At 42.0% G+C, this 19,873-nt stretch overlaps 2 protein-coding genes across 4 annotated transcripts in view; one reads left to right on the top strand and one right to left on the bottom strand.

Moving 5' to 3' along the window:
- Positions 1 to 1,599, top strand: part of gas7b (growth arrest-specific 7b) — a 64,078-nt gene extending 62,479 nt beyond the window's left edge. Inside the window, exon 14 of the mRNA XM_086304969.1 lies at positions 1 to 1,599. This exon is cut by the window's left edge and continues 161 nt beyond it. The gene's annotated coding sequence lies outside the window, so the exon portion shown is untranslated.
- An 83-nt stretch (positions 1,600 to 1,682) lies between these two features.
- LOC147322797 (putative uncharacterized protein MYH16) overlaps positions 1,683 to 19,873 on the bottom strand; it is a 60,025-nt gene continuing 41,834 nt past the window's right edge. For all 3 annotated transcript variants that reach the window (XM_086304972.1, XM_086304971.1, XM_086304970.1), the window contains exons 7-23: positions 15,064 to 15,120; positions 9,955 to 10,041; positions 9,573 to 9,818; positions 9,345 to 9,462; positions 8,088 to 8,215; positions 6,948 to 7,144; positions 6,708 to 6,840; positions 6,403 to 6,619; positions 6,179 to 6,315; positions 5,982 to 6,085; positions 5,215 to 5,407; positions 4,935 to 5,138; positions 4,727 to 4,852; positions 4,463 to 4,633; positions 3,581 to 3,781; positions 3,345 to 3,491; positions 1,683 to 3,221 (exon numbers count right to left, since the gene is read on the bottom strand). In XM_086304972.1, coding sequence (XP_086161098.1) covers positions 3,069 to 3,221; positions 3,345 to 3,491; positions 3,581 to 3,781; positions 4,463 to 4,633; positions 4,727 to 4,852; positions 4,935 to 5,138; positions 5,215 to 5,407; positions 5,982 to 6,085; positions 6,179 to 6,315; positions 6,403 to 6,619; positions 6,708 to 6,840; positions 6,948 to 7,144; positions 8,088 to 8,215; positions 9,345 to 9,462; positions 9,573 to 9,818; positions 9,955 to 10,041; positions 15,064 to 15,120 — 2,619 coding nt within the window. In that variant the 3' untranslated portion in view covers positions 1,683 to 3,068. The remainder of the gene's footprint in view (positions 3,222 to 3,344; positions 3,492 to 3,580; positions 3,782 to 4,462; positions 4,634 to 4,726; positions 4,853 to 4,934; positions 5,139 to 5,214; positions 5,408 to 5,981; positions 6,086 to 6,178; positions 6,316 to 6,402; positions 6,620 to 6,707; positions 6,841 to 6,947; positions 7,145 to 8,087; positions 8,216 to 9,344; positions 9,463 to 9,572; positions 9,819 to 9,954; positions 10,042 to 15,063; positions 15,121 to 19,873) is intronic.

The raw sequence follows: 19,873 nt of genomic DNA on the forward strand, positions 1-19,873 counted from the left end.
GCTCCGTACCGGAGGAGAGGAAGTCTGTGCTGGGATCTTCCCCCTCCCACGCATGCACACACTGATCTGTATGTGATTCCTAACAGACTGAGGGACGGTCAGTTTGTGCTGAGCTATTCTTTACGTCCTGACAGCCCCCCTGCTGACAATGATATCAGTGTCCGAGGGAGTTTTTTGAGGGATGACGAGACCTGTCATAGTTTTGTGTTATACAAGCTGTTACTCGTGCCGAGTGAATGGGAACTTTATGTATATTCTTTAGTAAAGGATGCTTAGGTGAGGCAAATGTTTAAGAAGCACCAACATGTTGTAAGTGTTGAATAGCTTTATGTTAGGCAGAAGTGTAATGCTAATACTCCAGAAATGCAATGATTTAACAGATGCTGCTAAGCAAACTGCATTCAGAAAAAAAGAGTTGCTCTGTTACTTTGTAGCAGAATGAAGTACTTTAATGTCTCCAGTGTGTACATGGTGACTTTGCTAGACTCCACCCTTTAGTTACTGTTGCTAGATCTAATTTTAATTAAAAACAAAATGCAGCTTATTATGGCAGTGGTGTTTGAAGGTAAAGTTTTTTTTCTAATGGTGGGTCTTCGGTTCAATCTATGGTAAAAAAAAAAAAGCAGGCTTCTCTTTTGTAACACAGCTGTCGCAAGTGTTCAGTTGATCCACATCTGCAGACTCTCACATTCTGTGGAAAATCAATGCGAGCCTCCCACCTAAACCCACCAGAAACTGATGGCTTCTTTTCATACAATGACTTTATTTAATGAGGCCAAGCTAAATTTTACTTCACACCAAGTGCTGTTCCTCAAAGTTTGGCTCTTCTGTTATTGTACACACAAACAATTTAAGCAGGGGACATGAATCCCATTAAAGATTCAGACACAGTTAATAAATGGTGGGAAATCAGATGCTTTATGGGACTGCCACCAACAAGCTGCATTTCCTAAACTATGACTGGCAGTAACTGATCATCACACTTAGGAGTTGGGCAATAGCCAACGGTGAATTCCTGAGGACTAAAATCCCAAATCTGGCAACACTTCACAAATCTAATTTTCTCCTTTTTTAAATTTCTAATAAGAATTTTAAATCAGCCAGTTGCACTTTACATTCAGATGATTTTTAATCAACTTTTACTGTAAATTGCTGTTCATATACAAAGACATCTAAACACAAGTTGCTACAGACTTGTTTTTGGTTATGTTCATGAAGCATAACTGTGACATATATGTGTAAATATGTTTTAAGGTGATTTGGTCTGAAAGGGGATCGTAGTGGAAAGAATGTAAAATAGATTAAATAGATTTTTACAGAAAACATACGGTAGATATTTGGTACTGATAATATATTAAACATACAAGTGCTTTATACACAAGAAAACATCTCTAACAGTATGATAGAGTTTTGGAATATGAATCATTTGCTTCAGTTGGATTTGGTAACCGTACTGCAGAAGCTAACTGCCATACCAAATGTTCTTGTCCAGTATTACTGCTTAGTACTGCTTGACTGCTAAAAGGAGACAAATGAGATGTTTTTGTACATTAACAGCTAAAAGTTGTCATTTTTCATTAATAAAATGGAAATACGTATCTCATGTCTCAATGCGTTGCTTTGTGGTTTGTTTGTTTCCAAAAAATGAAGAAAAAAAGCAAGAAAACAGAGTTAATGGGGAAAAAAAGGTCTTTTATTTCCTTAAAAAACATATTTTTACATTCAACAGCATATTTGGTCAGGTCTTGTTACAGGTTTAGTCAGTGAAAAGTTCAGACAGATGCATTTGAAATCTGAAAATACACTGACATTAATGGCCTAAACTACTCCATGTGCTGACAGCACCCCAGCAGCACTTTATGATAGTGACTGAAGTCATTTATAAGGCAAAAGTTAATCATGAAAAAAAGTGTTTTGTATTTAAGTCACCACTTATGTACGGACTCAAAAACTTCCCTTTAGCCTCTCGCATGTATGGTTTAATAAATACTGCAGCCAGTTTGAACCTTATTTATCTTAAAGGTTGTCACACATTTGCTTAAATGAAGGAAATCTTGACTACAAACAGTAGTTTCCTGATGATCACATCGGAAAAAGAGAGCTGGAATAAATACAAAATGCAGATTTTAAATAATGAGCTTATTTACTAAGAGGAACAACATCCTTCCTGGAAATGTATGAAAAACGCTCCATCCCAAGTAACTGCCCCTCAAACCACTTACTATGTTTGAGGGGCAGTTACTTTTTCACATAGCCCCCGGTGCTTTTGTTTACTTTTTTCCTTAATAAATGAAATCATCATGTAAAAACTGTATTTTCTGTTTACTTTAGTTACTTTTGTCCACGTGTGTTTGATCTGAAACATGCATGTGTGACAAATATTTGAAAATCTAAGAAATCAGGAAGTGACAGGCAAAAAAAAAAAAAAAAAAGAAATCAGGAAGTGTAAATACTAATGCTAGCAGGCTTGATTAGCAAGCTGCATCCATAAACTCTGCATGTTTACAGAAAGAGAAGGATATCTGCTAAAGCACAAATGTCTGGAATAGTCTCAGCCACCCCGTATATATGTCAGTACAGTAAAGTTGCACATTTTGATTTGGAAGTCTGTAGTGGATTGACTTGCTTTTTGAACAGCCTCATGTGGCCATTAGAGGAACTGCAGTTTCTGGGTGCCAGCTTTATTTTGTAACTATTGATGCTTTGTCTTGTCTGGCTTTTTATGTATTAAACAAATACAATATCTCATATAAAATGGTGTGTTCCAGACTGAGAATCAGCCTGAGGATTGTTCTTTAGATATTTGGAAATTTGGAACACTTAGAAATACATTTATTAGTTTTTACATACAAATGTTACAGTATAAATGGATAAAAAGGGGATATAAAGCTGGAATGTGTCAGGGCTATGAGCTTTCACTCAGAGAGGAAGCCACAAGTACATTGTAGACAACTCAACAGGAATGTACAGCATACACAAAAAAAAGTCAGGCTCCACCCATGGTTTCAAACTTCATACTGTACCATGCTTCACTTCTGGGGGACGATGGTGAAATTGAAGCCATGCTCCTAATCAATCATGAGCTTCTTGAGGGAGTTGAGATAGGCTGGGATGAGGGAGCTGACTGACTCCTCGTCATCGTTGAGGATCTTCTCTCCTCCGCCTTCTGAGCCCACTGAACTGGGTGACCGGACTCGGCCTGGGTACGGAGTGCTGTAACCCTGTTAGAACAGACACAGGCCTTAGAGTCAGAACAAGTACTTAGTAGAAGAGGCTAACATGGAGTTATTATTTAATAAACCGCGTAATACACCTGATAATATACTGTTCCAGAGAATACTTACGGAGGAGTATCCCTTGCCGAAGCTTCCTCTGTTCTTGGTCCTAATCTTGGTGAGCGCTGATTCAGCAATGTCCGCCCTCTCTTCGGCATCATCCAGCTCGTGCACGGTCTTCCTGTACTTTGCCAGGTTCATGTTAGCTTGTTCCTCCTGAAGTGACAGCAGTGTGAGTTATTTTAAAAAGCCCACAAACACCATGCTTGGAAACGTGTTCAGAGTAAGAGGATGAGGTGACGTACGGCCTCCTCTACTTGTCTCTTGTAGGCCTTCATCTTGTTTTGCAGCCTCTCCACCAGCTCCTGCATCCTCTGCTGGTTCTTCTGGTCCTCCTCCGACTGGAACAGCAGTTCCTTCAGCCGACGCTCGTTCTTCCGCAGCGTCTTCACCGTCTCAGCGTGCCGCTTTTGTTCAGAGTCCAGCTCCAGCTCCAGCTCCTTCACCTGCATGCAAAGAGTATCTACTATTGTGTGCAGGAAGGCTTCATATTTATCCACTGAGTGTTTAGTGAAGACACACTCTGTTACAATTTGTTATTTGTCAAAAGTTCCATAAAAGCAGAAATGTACTGCAGGCCAGACAACCAATACTCAATAACATACAGCTCATAACTTTGTTTTGTCATATTTCTGCATATGCCAGTGTGCTACATGCAAAGGCATGTGCAAATGGCTAGCCACTAGCATGTAAATATAAATCCTTAATCCTCTAATTAGTTTTTATATCATCTTATTATATTGTAAAAATAAAGAATGGTTTAGAAACATCACTTTTAGGAGGATTTTCTTGCAGGTCTGACTTTTTATGATTTTATGTACTTTAGGGTAACGGTTCAAATAAGTTCCAGGAGGCAGCATTTTCATGAAGCCTGCCCTGTAGCAAGATTTTCTTCTGGAAGAAATTTAAACTACAGCAGTATTGATTATTAATCGACTTTACACATTGAATTACTTTATAAGTCTAACAGGTAAGTACTTCTTCTGTGCAGACACTTACAGCAGGGATACTCGTGACCACACTAGCTAAAGTAACTGCACATATCCCAGAGCAGTTGCTTCACAGCTCCAACATTGTGAGGCTAAAAAGAAGCGACAGTTCAGGCATTCTGACATGTTTGTGTGTACCTTTCCCTCCAGCTTCTGGATGATCTTCTTTCCTCCTTTCAGAGCCATCTGCTCAGCTTCCTCCAGTCTGCTGCTCATCTCTTTGATCTGGGCTTCCAGTCCTTTCTTCACTCTCTCCAGGTGGAGCGTGTGCTCCTGCTCTAGACGCAGCTCCTCCCCAACTCGTGCAAGCTGACAGAACAGAACATCCGTTTCCAGCGTTACCGACCTCGTCTGTATTAATCTGCTGTGTGCTTCGACATGGAGTCATCTCATGTGTTTTACCTCACAGGTGGCCTTCTTAGCTTTGTCTGTGCATCCTCTCATCTCGGCCTGGAGCTCCTCGTGCTCCTGCTGCACAGTCTGGAGATCCACCTCCAGCTTCCTCCTCCCGCTGAGAGCCGACTGGAACTGGACACACATCAGGAAGTCTGTGAGTGTATGTGGGTCCGGTTAGAATGAGTGAAACAGAAGCGGAGGCACTGTGTAATACCTGGTTGTTGAGATCGCTGTATTTCTCCCCGGATTCTTGCAGTTCTATCTCCAGAGCCTTTCGGGCCCTCTCGGCGCTCTCCAGGGCCGCGTGGGTCCCCTCACCCTCGCTGACCAGCAGAGAGCAGCGTCGCTCCATGGCCACCTGCTCCTCCCTGCACTCCTCGTGGCTCCTCACTTCCTCCTCCAGCTGAGCCTGCAGCTCCTGTGACAGACACTTGCTCTGTGAGCAGGGTGGTGTAGAAAACACTTACTGTACTTGCCGAATGTTGTGAGCAGACCTTGATCTGTTGCTGCATCTTCTTGCTGTTCTTGCTGAGCTCTGTGTTGCTCTTGGTGAGCAGGTCCACCTGCAGTTCCAGCTCATTGATGTCAGCCTCCAGTTTCTTCTTCAGTTTCAGTGCCTCCGACTTCCCTTTCACCTCTACATCCAGACTGGCCTGCAGGGATTCTAACGCCCTCTGGTGGCTTTTTCTAACGTTGGGCATGAGGGAACAAGATGAAAAACATTGTCTTAGATAAACAGCAAAATAAAGATGGCATATAAGTGCCAAAAATGAGCTCTAATGGCCACTTAAGGGTTCTGTTCATTCTCCTCTGTGTTCATGAATCTTTAGCTTTCATAAAAACTTTGAGAAAAAGTTCTGTTCTAGATTTAGATGCTTACTTAAGTAAACAAATTAAGAAGCTAATGATTATGCTCATCAGAGTTAGCCACTTGGACTTGGAGCATACACCTGGTAGTTGGGCTGGATCAAGGCTCTTACCAAAAACCAGCTGCTCTAGATTTGGCTGGACTAGACCACGAGCACCTCTTTCAAAGGGTCTCAGTGTGGCTTATTTGGTTTGCACTAGAGTGCAATTACCATGTTCACTTCTGCACAAACAAACCACATCAAGGGGGAAAGTTACCCAAAGTTTAAATAGACTAAACCCTGTTCCAGTGTCATGTGTAACTGTGTATTATCTGCAAACTTTAAAAAGAAACATTATGGTGGAGAAAAACAGAATGCAGAGAAACATGAAGGATGAGAGGAAGCTGAGGTACCTCGCAGCCTCCGCCTCTTCCTCCTTCTCCTGTAGTCGGCGCTCCAGGTCTGCTTTCGCCTGAGACAACTCGAGCTGCAGCCTCAGCACTTTGGTCTCCTCAGCCTGGCAAAACGGGAGGAATGAAGAAGAAACGCATATTTTACAAACGACAAGCTTCAAATATTGGAGCAAATCTAGACTTGATAAAGCACTCACCTCCAGTGCGGCCTCAGATTCCTCCAGCGAGGCCTGGAGCTCTTCTTTCTCCATCTCAATTTTCTTTTTTGCTTTCTGGAGCTCATGCACGCTCTTGCCTCCATCGGACAGCTGCTCTGTCAGGTCTGCTACCTCCTCTGTGGGACAAAGAAGAAGTTGCATATGAGGCAATCCAAGACAGGCAGCTGTATGTTCATTCAGCCCTCACATGTGTGCCGTCATACCCTGGTAGGCCTTGTTCTCCCTGCGCAGAGCCTCTAGCTGCTCCAGAGTCTCTTCATGAGCCGTCTTGAGTTTGAAGAGCTCGCTGGCATGTTGCCTGCTCTCCTTCTGGCAGCCCTCTACCTCGGCCACCAGCTCCTCACACTTCTCTTTCCAGTCTCCAAGCTGCTTTTCCAGGACCCTCTGCTTCTTATCCAGAGCCTGCCCACAGCTGCTGGCCTAAGGCAGGGACCATACACTGCTATAACACCAAAGCTTTATGGCAAGGCATCAAATAAATGAGTATATAACGAGCCGCTCTGTCTACCTTCTCCAGGTCCATACAGAGCTCTTCCACCTCTCCCTGCAGCCTCTGCTTGGTTTTCTCCAGTGAGGAACATTTTGCCTGGGTGGCCTCCACGGCCTCCTCAGCCTCCTGAAGCCTGCTTGCCAGCTTCTTCCTGTGACGCACGTATGATTTGGACTTCTGAGACACATTACAGGCTCAATTCAAGGCATCACATCTCGTCAGATGAAGATGATAGCTGCCAGTATCAACACCACGTACTTGGTCTCCTCTAGCTCGTCTGCGTGCTGGATGGTGTCGGCCTCGTGTTTGGTCCTCCAGTGCGTCACCTCACTGTTGAGTTTGGAGACGAGGCGCTGCATCTCCTGCTTGCTCTCCTGCTCCTCCTCCAGCTGCTCCCTCAGCACCTCGCAGTCCTGCCGCACTGAGCTCAGAGTGCTGCTGACCCCCTGCTTACACTGGCAACACCAGCGAAGAGACACACTTTGAGCACAGTGTAAAGCCCAGAAATGTAACACAAATCTGTGCTAACACACTGACTCACTTCACTCATGGTTGTTAAAAGGTTTTTTAACCTGTTTGGAGAACAAGCACAATATAAAAGCTGAACTAACGTACAAAGCTTTGATAAAATGACACATCCGTTTGGGACATAGAGGTGTCGGTTAGTCTTCACTCGTACTGCCCATCTTTTTGTCTCTTCTTGATTACACTCACTATTTGTATGTCTATATACTGCATATTTAAAATTGCATATTTGAAACATTTCATATGCTGAGAGTAAAGTGTACCAGTGTCAAATTCCTTGTTTGTGTACACAAACTTAGCCGAATAAAGGTGATTCTGATTCTGATCATCTATGATTGCATGCATAATACTCTTCTTAGACTAGGAGGCTCACACTCACACTTCCCCATTACCTTTCACCAGGCCGACTAAATCCGAAGATTGTCCATTAATCAACCTTGACACTCATTTCCACCTGCTTCATCCTGTCTGCAGTTTCTTCTTCACCTCTCCTGTGCACAGTAGAGGTGCACTTGCCTGTTACTTTGGATGGTTGACCCGAGGTGTTTAAAATCATCCACCTACAATACCTCTGCACTTGTGTCTCCAGCATCCCACCTGCCTCGCTCTCATTCCCATGCACATAGATTCTGTCTTGCTTCTTCTGACTTTCTCTCCAGCACACATCTCCACCTCTCCAGACTCTCTCCCAAATCTTACCAAAAACAATCAGTCTAATAGCCTCACAAAGGCAACCACATTCACAGAACACGCTATAATAGTAGAAACGTTTTAAATACTAAGTTTGTGTAACTAACTCTATTGAATAAGCCTACTTTAAACTGCAAAACAGACAAAAAGTATGTGTTTTTGCTTTATGTTCAAAACACAGACCTTGACCTCCTCATCAAGCTGTTTCTTCAGCTCCTCCACTTGTGACTGGAGGAGAGTCTTGGATCGGGTCAGCTGGCTCACTCTGGTCTCTGCCTCCTCCATCTGTCGACTCACGTCGGCATTATCAGCTGACAGGACACACAGGAGCACCGGTTAATGATGCACTGTAGCATGCAGCAGAATTCAGGCACCATACACAAACAATGGGATTATTTAGCTACAAAAGGCAGATGCAGTTTAAGACGTTCATATAGAATAGCAACGTGGTGGCAAAGCAAAGACACATCTTCCAGGAAGTTACATTTATTTTATTTCAGTGGTTGAAACAAAATATTTCATATTATTATGAGCTCACATGGGAGAAATGCAAAAAGAGCTGTGTAATGTCTTAGTGTAGCATAAAATGCTGTGTCAAATAGACACCATGTCAGTGTCTCTGCGAGACTTCTTGGAGACATTTTCACTAGAAAACCTGGAGACAAGGTCCTCAGAGTCTTAAATGAAAGATGTGATCGTGTTGCATTAGAGGACACATCTGCAGTGTTTTGGTGCTTTACTCTCATTTGGGATTTGCTCTAATTTTGATTGACCTTCCTTCCTGCTTTGGTAAACTTAATGTAATTAAAATGTACGTATGCATACTTGATCTTATCCTAACAACACATTCGTTTTCTGCCTAAATAGTTTGCTTTTTAGATCTTTTCCCAAATCTCCTGAGGACAAGTGGTCAGGAGGGCTTAGTCAGTCAGGTTTGTCGTTGGCAAAATATAAAAGAAAGAATTACTCAAAAATTTTTTAGAAATTACTGACAGTCTTTTTTCCCAACAACGGATCTTTTTTATTCTTAAAATATGAATATGAAATATGAGTTCATACCACCACCGTCTTTTGTGTCAATCGTTAACTAGTTGTCATCAAAATATATTATTTTTACATGCACAAAATCTACTGGGAGCCAGTTTTAGTGAATTAAGGCTGCATGTAACATCCCGGAGAAGATCACTTTAACCTTAAAGTATATGCATCAAGCTTTGCCTACTTGTAAGACAGAAAGAAACTGATTAAGAAAACTTGCAACTGGGTTTGTACCTTGCTCAAGGACATTAGGCATGCAGACTGGGATCGAACCACTAACCTTCCAGTGAGTAGCTGATCTGCTCTAACGCCTGAGCCACAGCCACTGACAGGATGGGACAATGGGATTTCTGAATGACTTTCTGTAATTGCTCATGTCCCACAGGTGTAACATTGTTTTACCTGTGAGCCTGTTCTTGGCCACGCTGATCTCAGTGAGCGTCCTCTGCAGGTCGTCTCCTCTCCTGTTGGCCTCAGACAGCTGCTCCTCCAGCTTCTTCATCTGGCTGTCAGAGGATGCCTGGGGCACAGTAACATCACAGCACATTAGGTCACGCTCATCACAAAAGTCTGTGACGTTGCTGTCTTGTTCAAAATACAGATAAGGTCCATGTGATCTCAGATCCTGACCTTGGCCTTCTGTAAACTGTCCAGTGAAGCAGCTAGGTCATCCACCTCCATCCTCAGGTTCTGCTTCTCCTTATCCAGTTTGGCTCTGGTCCTCTGCAGAGCTTCACACTGCTCTGTGAGCTCTGTGACGGCGTCGCTGTGCCGCTTCCTCAGAGACACAGCCTGAGCTTCAGACTGGGCAGAGGACTCCTCCAAGTCTCGTCTCAGGCGCTGCAGCTCTGCATCTCGCTTCTTGTTCACCTCCATCTGTTCGACACACACAGGAAGTAATTTAAGTTAGATTTTCTAGGGCATTTAGCTGTACAATCTGGGATTATTTATGAGGGAAATTATGTAGTCCAGAAGTGTGCAGCTCGACAGTGTTTGTGTACTGGTAGTTTACCTGTGAGGCGGTGACTCCTCCTGCTTCTTCAAGGCGATCTGTGAGATCATCCAGTTCTCTGGTGAGATCAGCTCTCTGCTTCTCCACCTGCCATGAACACAACAGTTAAAGAAGGATATCGGACAACAAAATTATACAATATAATGCAAAGATTTCTGGGTAAAAGTGCCGTGAGCTATCTGTCCATCATTATGGGATCTGAAACCCTTTATACTCTTTATACTTTGGCTCTTTACCTCACTTTGATTCACCCTTCTTCTTACTATGTTTTGGTTTGAACCACTCATCAGTAATAAAGCAACAATAATGGGCAAAAGGAAGCTAAAGGATTCAAACCAGAGAAACTCTACCGTTACCTCCCAGTGACTCCTTTCACTACCAGTGACTCCTTTCACTACCAGTGACTCCTTTCACTACCAGTGACTCCTTTCTCATTATATCTACTGAAAACTGAAGGACTTAATGAAATGAATGAGAATCTGCATCTCTATGTCTGAGGCCTCTGTCCTCAGCTGGAAAAGGTTGTAGCGTCCTCTCTGGGTCAGGGACAAATTGCTGCTCCAAGTGATGGAGTTCAAGTATCTCAGGTCGTTGTTTAAGAGCGAGCGGGAGACTGACAGACGGATTGGGGCCACAGCTGCAGTGATGTGGACGAGCGTAAAAGTGAAGCTGTTGATTTAGAGATTGTGGATACCTGCACCAGAAATGAGCTTTCTCTGACAGGTGGCTGGTGTCTCTCTTACAGACAGGGTGAGGATTTCAGTTATTCAGAGGGGCTCTGAGTAGAAAGAAGCTATCTGAGGTGGTTCAGGCATCACCCACCAGGCGAAGGCCTCAGGGCAAACCCAGGACACGCTGGAGAGATTACATCTCTTGGCTGGCGTGGGAATACCTTGGTTCCCCCTGGATAAGCTAAAGATGGTGGCTAAGGACAGGGACGTTTTGGCTTATATACTTAGGTAGCAGCCCCCAGCACTAGATAAACAGAAGATGGATGGATTGACAACAACCAAAAAGTCCTAAAACTTAAGTGGCTTACTGAAGCAGTATCAGCATATATACCCAAACTTTTTCTAGATTTCTGGTAACGCTTTTGATATAATATAAATAAAGTACTAAGAATAGATATGTTCTGACATTATGAGACACATAAGATCATTAACTATGATTACCTTCTACAAACAAAATCTCGGCTCCACTAGTAGAAGAAAACTGATTATATATCAGTTTATACACAGTGTAATAAAACTTGACAGTACATACCCTCATCTCATGCTCAAACATGGAACAGCACACATGGAATGAGTTTATTATACTGGTCCATTATATGCACAAACAACAACTGGTGCTCTGTAATTAAAAACACTTATTTTTTATACACGTGTTTTACGGCCAGTTTAACGACAGCCGTAGATGTTGAGACTGATCCACAAAAGCCGGAGTCTCGGGGCCCCCTGATGGAAGCAATGAGGCACGGCCGTCAGCACACTTCAGCCAGAAAATAGATGACTCTCACTGGGGGCCTCCTCTTCCACCCCCTACTCCTCCAGCTAAATCTTCAAAAAACAGCTCACACCTGAACCCAGCCCTTTGTGTCCACACGCTGGCTCTGTGTCGAGGGTTAACACTGTGCGGAGGTGGAATGGAAGGTCAGTGCTCCTAAAGTGCCCTTCTGTTAGAGATAGGAGATTTATCTTCATTTGCACAAGAGCATGAAGGAGTAGGAGTGTGTCTCTGTGCAGTCAGCCAATTTGTGTTTGCATAAGTGATTTCTAGTGTTCATTTACTCAGTCTCCAAAAACTAAACCCCTGACTGGTGAGATGTTCTATCCTGAAACAAAACTAAATGTATGTTTACTTCAATGGTTTTAATCTTATTGTCCAAAAAGATACAGGTTTGTATACGTCTCTTTTTCTATATTAGAGAAGTATATATGCTATAGTAAGTAAGTATATATTGAAAGAGCCAAATGCTTTCTCCAAAGTTAGTCTTTATACAATACAACATGTCCATCATCTTCTGTAAGTTACAAGCAGGGACCAATTTAACACAAAAATGAGATAATTTCAATGAAAGTCCTGCTAGTGACAGTTTAGCATGACTTATTTTTTCCTCAGAGATGTAACATTCGGTCCACTTTGCTTGATTTCAGTCACATGATGTCTACTTGTTCACCTATTGGATATCACATGTACAAGACAGCTGGCCAATGTGCGATCAGAAAGTGAGAGAGATCTTAATTTTCACACACCCATCTGTTGGCTAATGTCTCGAAAAGTTCAGGGCTGTAGTTCACGTGTCCGGTATTTCAAGTAATTCAATCCATCCAAAATCCACGCAGAAAGGTCAGCAATGTTCAATGTTGGGATTTGATTGAAACTGAAGGGTAGAAAAATTGCCTTTTAAAAATGTTTGTGTGAAACTTTTGCCTTCGTGATTTCTAATCTGCCACCACAAAGCTTTTTGTTACATGGCAGCAGTATTATGTGCTATCCCAAAAAGAGGAAACAATAGCTATTGACTGTCCAGAAGCTTGTATAAGTACATTCACTATGCAGCAAATATGTAAATGCCATTAATAAAATTTTTAAATCTCAGGGAAAGCCATCCAGTTCAGTCTGTCAAGAACAAGGGTAATGTTCAGAGCTGGAGTCACTACAGAGGGATAGAATTGATGAGAAATACCATTAAGCCATGGGAAAGAGTCGTTGAACCTAGCTTAAATAGAGGTGTGGCTATCAGTGAGCAGAAGTATGGCTTCATGCCCCGAAAGAGCACTACAGGTGTGATGCTTGCTTTCAGAGTGTTCATGGAGAAGTACTGAAAAGGTGTCTTTGTCTTTGTGGATTCTGAGACAGCATATGATTGGGTGCCAAGAGAGGAGCTGTGAGACTGCATGGCACAGAAGTATGTTAGGGTGGTGCAGGACATATGTATGGTAGGAGTGAAAGATGGAGGTAAGATTATATCAAAGAACTGGTGAGCTCCTTCTTGGTTCCAATTATGATGGACAGTTTGACATGTTTGGAGAGGGTGAGGCTAGGCAGAGCTGAAGATGTTCAGAATTTCATTAAGAGTGAACAAGATGAGAAATGAGTACGTCAGAAGAACAGCTCAGGTTGAGCAGTTTGGAGACAAAGTTAAGGGAGACAAGGTTGAGGTTGTTTTTAGATGTGCAGAGTGGGATTGTGGGTATACTGGCCAAAGGATATATGGATATAGTGAAGGAGGATATGCAGAGGTTTGGTGTGATAGAGGATGATGTTATGGATAGGGTGAGGCACAATATCTGCTGGGGCGAGGGAACATCTGGGACAAGAACCAAGCAAATTTATTATTTTGGCTCTGATCTGATCAGATCTAATCTCATAAAAATGTTAGCGAGTACCCAGAGCAGAATATTACACTTAGTAAAGAATGGCAATGTTGGGGGTTTTAAGCATAGCATCAAGTGCCATTTGCAGCTTGCTGCTCCTAAATCGTGAAGCAGCTTTACTTTTCACATTAGGACATCATCTGCATCAGATATTAAAAAAATTATACTGAATAAATTTGACTTTAATTGCTAATAAATTAGCAATATTAGCTATCAAGACATTGGTAGCTTGTTGGTTTCCATGAATTGGCTACTTTGGGCATCTGTCGCAAGCAAAAACAGTGAAAAACAATTTAAAGTTGCGTCTTTGGCAAGATAATTGTGAGGTCATACTTATCTGTTTTAATTCCTGACTGCATCAAAACTATAAGGATTCACTTAGTAAACCCAAGATAAAAAGCAAAGGAGCTAAACAATTTGACAACCCTTAAGCTTAAACTGGATAATAACCGAGAGCTTATATAAATAACCCCTTTCATATTTTACGTAGTCACCTGACTTTTAAGTTAATTTTTGTTGTTCATGTTTCTATGGAGAATGTGTGATTTCCAGTTTAAAGATAAAGTGTTTGTGTACTGACTGAATGCTATGCATACTATGTGTGTTCTATGTGTGTTCCTGGGTGTGTGAGAACATGCTACTTTACAATTATATAGTGTGTGTGAGCGTGTGTGTGTGAGCGTGTGTGTGTGTGAGCGTGTGTGTGTAAAACCGCATGGCATTCCAGACGGGAGAGGATCCTAGAAAAAACAGTGCTGTCTGTCAGCCTCTATCTCATAATTCTATCTCCCCAGTGCGACCCGAGGAGCAGAGCCTAACAATAGCGAACCTGTCTGCAGCAAAGGTATGCTGTATTTGAGCTGCTCTGAAGACGGAGGAACAGATAAAGACCTTGCATGTCTCTGCCTGCCTCTTCGCTGCTCTGCAGCTTCAGAGGCTGAAGGGGTCTCAGCTAGCACCATTAAGAATACCACCCAGAGTGGGGAAAAACACACCCTCAGGCCAGCTGTCACTCTATTTGCCACTTGGAGTGAAATATATGCCTTTGCATTTCTGCCTTTTCCTATTGTAACTACAGTACGCTCTTAAGTCATGCTAGCACACACATACTATAAGTCCTTGTTTGAAACAGCAAGCACTTAAAGAGCCACCTTGGTATCAGCTTTTTATGACAAAGACATGCTCCTTTGAAAAAGTTATGCATTAGAAAGAAGTCATCTGGGACACTTTATTGCAGTCAAATGTAAGATGGATGGAAAAAATGCCCTATTCTTCCACTTGAAGGAGCAAGGCAAAAGGCTTACAGAAGGTGCACTGATATGGGTGTGTGAAGACAGAGAACGATCTGGGAAAGTAAGAAAAAGGACGTCGGGGCTCCCTCCACGCCTATGGGTTCCCTCTATGTTAATCAGAAACACAAGGTCTCTTCAACCCCCTTTTATTATCACAGGTGCAGATAGTTTGGGGTGACCAGAGGCACAGCACCAGCACATGTACCCCACCAGCTGCCAGCACATCAGCACTGTTTTCGTCTGTTCTTCTTCATTTACCGTCCCCTTCAATCTTTAAACTGCTCTAAGCACCACAGGCCTGAACATTAGAGCCGAACCAAGTTATCTGGTTTCCTCTTATCTACCCCAAAGAAGGACAGACAGATTTAACTGCTCTTTGTTTCATGTGCACTAAAGAGCGAAGCCACACAGTTCCTCATAAGTGTGTAGATATACAGTACCTTGGCTCTCATGGTCCGCTCTGCTTCCAGCTCCTCCTCCAGCTCTTCGATGCGAGCCTAATGAGAGATATTGAAATGGATGAAGGTGCATACTTAAAAAAACCAAAACAAGAAAACTTAATTTGCTTTCAGTACCACAGGCCTGAACATTGAACTAATAAAATACAATAAAACATGGGGAGGATATTTCCTCTGCTTTCACAGTACATGTGTAATTTTGACAGAGAACAAACGGGGCGTCATCTCCACAGACTGTTTGCTATTTCAAGGCAGCACTTGTGTGTGTGGTGAGTCCTTCTCATACACTCCACTTTCTGTAGGGATTTGGCACGCCTCTGGCTTTTTTCCTCAGGTAGCAATTTAGAGCAAGAATGTCCTGTAGGCACCGTCATTATCTGTATTTTGACCCCAGGCTGGGTGTGCTATGTCCGGTCACCGAGACCAAAAATCATCAGCACTGCCATTTCCATGAAATTCGAAGAATTTTTGTTGTGTTTTTTCTTTTTGTTCTGTTTTGGGGTTTTTTTGCTCTTGGTTTTATGGTCCTGGCCTGAAGTAAGTGATGCATCAAGGTCTGAATACATGCAGTATTTTATCAGTCAAAATCATTTTCAGGTGTCTTCTATATATTTTGTAAGGTTTATTCCTTCCAGGTTTGTAACCTTTTTCAACAGCAGCTGAATTACTTCCCATGCAAGCATGTTATCATCATGAAGAATGACTAATATGTACCATTTAATGCACATGCATGAATTACAACTATGCATCTACCTTGAATATACAGTATTTAAATAAATGACTGCACATATTCTAAGTGACAACTTGCTTTCATCATCTCAATTCAAGGGTTTTTAAAACATTTTAATGATGACACAAATCTTTAAATACGCACAACCGCTTCCTTTACACAACACATTCTTTATTCCTTGCAAACCAACAACAGCACTATTTTTTACAGTGAACTGACCACCTCTGAAAATAACCAAAGCATTTTCAGTTATTTTTGGAACACTCAGCTATTTCATCGCAGAGGATACTGTGTTTATAAAGCCATAGTTATGTAGAACAATGACAATCGTGCATAGTTGGTACAGGTAAAGGATGTCGATCAGTGCCAAACAACCACCCTTCAAGTTCTTCATGTTATGCACTTCCTCTGAGGGTTTTATCTATCTATCTATCTATCTATCTATCTATCTATCTATCTATCTATCTATGCAACTTTGGGTTTAAATAAAATAATGAGCTTATTGGCCCAACATAAAAATAATAAATGAATATCCAAAATATATTGGGCAGATTTTGCATGTTGTTCCTGTGTCAGCATACTCACTGTACTCCAGCTTCCTCCCACAGTCCAAAGACATCTAAATTAACCATTGACATAAATGTGGCCATAACTGTTTGTTGCTCTGTGTGAGCCCATAACACGCACAGCATACAACAATATATTTAATTATGCAGCGTAAACAATCCTGGAACAAAAACAGGAATATCTACTCTGTTCAATCACTTCATGTAAGTTTACATTTAGATATGAGGAGAAATTATTATGATTGCATGTAAAATGCGAATGTGAATTGTATGATACGTTTGATTTTTACATGCAATTCAATTCAAATCAGTTGCAGAAGCACCTCAAGGCGCTTTATATTCTAAGGTCAAGACTCCAAAATATTACAGGGAAAATCCCAGTCATCAAACAATTCCTTATGAGCATGAATTTGGTAACAGTGGGAAGGAAAACTCCCATTTTACTATCTGCTCCATCCGGTTTGGAGGTCAACGGGGAAAAGAAGGACAGGACACACACTTGTGTAATAAAATATGAGCTTCCCAGCAGGTTCATGAGACCTCAGCACAGGCTAACGGCACTAAATATGTTATAATGTATAGAAAACATAGTGTCATTTTTTTAAACACTCTTGCTTTTGAACTTTAAATATCCAGTGTCCTCTTAAGGCATTTCACTTTTATTTATATAGCACCAAATCACAACAACAGTTGCCTCAAGGCATTTTACACACTTATATACATTTTATTATGGTAAAGATCCTCCCATGATACAAACTGTTATTCTTAGTGAAAACTCAACTCCCTCTACCACAGCTTACAGTATACGTAGAACCCTCTGTGTACACCTACTGCGCTTTGAATGTCATTTTACTGGATTCTGTTCAAAATCATCAGAATGATCTAACAGAAGTATATCATCCACAGATGATTTCTGTTCCACTTATGTCATGCCAAAACTGCTTTTTTTAATTACTAATAAAAATTTATTGCTCGCTTCCCAGCACGGCTGCACTCTACCAAGATGAGTCATGCTCTTGGTTATCTACAATTTGTATCTATGTTTCAATGTCAGGAAGTGTGTCTGACATGCCGGATGGCCCAGGGCCACTCACAGCAACAACACCTCCACTTCACTCCAGTGGTGAAAGCCACAGCGCCTAAATCTCCCCAAACAACAAACCATAACAAACGTACTGTAAACTATGTGTACAGACAAGAGCTGGAGAGCTCGCCTGTACTTGTGCCATCTTTGATTATAAACAACAGAATATTTTTAAATGCCTAAAAACAACACACAGAGACATTAACTTATTCCTTTTATCATTTTTGATACGTTTAAACAGAAACACAGAAATAAAAACTCACGTGCCAGCGGAGCGCCTCTGCAGAGAGAACAGCCATCGTGAGGCAGCAGCAGCCCAACTGAATGACTGACTGAGTGTCCCACACACTGAGACACGCACGTGCGCACACACACAAACACACACACATACCTTCACTGTCGATCCCCTCCGGCACTTTACTGTCCACACCCCCTTATGCATGCACAGCCTCTTTTTCTCTCACTGACAGTTCCCCACTCAAATATGTTTCTTGTTAAATTCCTCTTTTCCAGAGCCTCAAACCACCCTCAAAGTAAACATTGTGGCTCTAATACAATTGTAAAAAACACATCGTGCACCAAGAGTGTTAAGAAGTCTGAGCCAGGCTACATGGGTAATTCTGGCCACTTATGTGTAGCAGGAAGAATTTAGACACTGATTCTAAATGAACCCACAAAGATGTCTCTAGTCTTGAAGCAGTGAGCTGGAAACAACAGAATTAGGCCGTTGTTGCTGAGAATGGTTGCAGGGTTTGATCTCCATAATTGCTTGTGCTTACGGTTTTCTTTTTCCCCTCTTCAATCTGAAACCATAATAATTGTCTATAAATTGCAATCAGATGTGGCCTCAGTGCAGATGTCTCCATGCTTGTGTCAGAGGGGATGGTCAGCAGTGTGGGCAGTGATATCCTGTGAGACCCCCCCAGCTGAACAACTGGGAGGCCTTCCCTGCATCTATACTGTTCGCACACACTAGCATAATTCAGATCACGGCAATGGTGCAGGAATCTGCATGCTTTGTTGTTTTAAATGCCACCAGATGGCCACCTACAGACTCCAGATGTAAAGTTTTTGTTGCTGACAGCTTCCACAGACATGGTCCCAACTATTTTTTTTATATTTATATAGATGAAATTATTGGTACTAAGTATGAAGTAAGACTTGTTCACCACAGGTGCTCATTTGTCAGAACATTTGTCTGAGAAACACCTCTTAGCAAAACGATGACTCTTAGTACACACAGCTCGTGTTTTTAGGGGTGAAAAACAAGAAAAAAAAAGTTTTTCCAGTAGTGATCAGTCTACAAACAAAATATGGTATTGTGACTGTATTATCAGTTTAAACTAAGATTAATTCTATGCTTTATGTTTCAAATGACACAAAAGCACATGATCCCATATTATACACAAGACAAGCATATGTAGCTATAAGGGAGAGGACAATAGAAAGCTTGAATAGCGTAATCTGGATACGAGACTCTCATCACCGCTGTGGCCCAATCTGATCTAACACCTTCAGCAAAACATCTGCTACAGACCAAACAAAAAAACAAAATGAGCTTTATCTTCACAGATTGTGATAACCCTCAGATTGTGACTGAGTGTAAACTGTTTTACAACCCTAAATAAAACCGCTAAAAAGGATTCGTTTGCTGTAAGAAATCAAGGCTGCATGGCTGCTTTCTCTTTAGGCCAACTGCTTTGAATTACAGCATACTACAGAGGGAGAGGCGGCTTCATCATCAGCGACAGACAAAGCGGTCTCTTTGATTCTGCAGCAGCTTGCGTGGACATATTCGTGCAACCTTTATGGCCTCAGTGGGTGATGTCCAGCTGGCTGGCCTGTCCACCTGCATCTTCATCAGTAGGAGAAGTTTACATATAATAGCTTCATTGTGAGAGGATGCCAAAGCTACAGTAAATGCGAAAACATGTGCACCCTCAAAGACACATGGATTGTCTTTCACTCCTCAAATTAGATACAAAGGAGCTCTTTATTTTCACTACTGACAAACTCTGGAGGAAACATCAGGCTCCCAGAGGCACTGGCAGAACAGAGAAGCACCACCTGAACCCATAACACTCCCTCTCTCTCTGAACTCAACGACAGACACAGACAAAACACATTATCTGCAACATGCACCAGTGACACAGATAAAAGCTCTCAGACTTGTTTGATTTTATCTGCATGCCATTGAAAGATTCAGCAGAAAAACATTAGTATATACTTCCCAGATTGGCAGAGAATATAATGCATACAATAAATAGCTATTCTACCCTTGCTTCTGCAGTGCCTGCAATCCTAAAGATGGTTAGTTAAATTGCACCGTCTTTAGTGGTACAGCATACACTCACTGCTGTGGTGATTTTCCACTGCCTCACCAAAGATTACTCGTTAATAACTGGGATGGCT

The sequence above is a fragment of the Aulonocara sp. 'chitande type north' Nkhata Bay genome, linkage group LG8 (assembly GCF_057382095.1).
Source record: "Aulonocara sp. 'chitande type north' Nkhata Bay isolate Kocher_YH1m ecotype deep benthic linkage group LG8, A_spYH_male_GT1.1, whole genome shotgun sequence".
Lineage (NCBI taxonomy): Eukaryota > Metazoa > Chordata > Actinopteri > Cichliformes > Cichlidae > Aulonocara > Aulonocara sp. 'chitande type north' Nkhata Bay.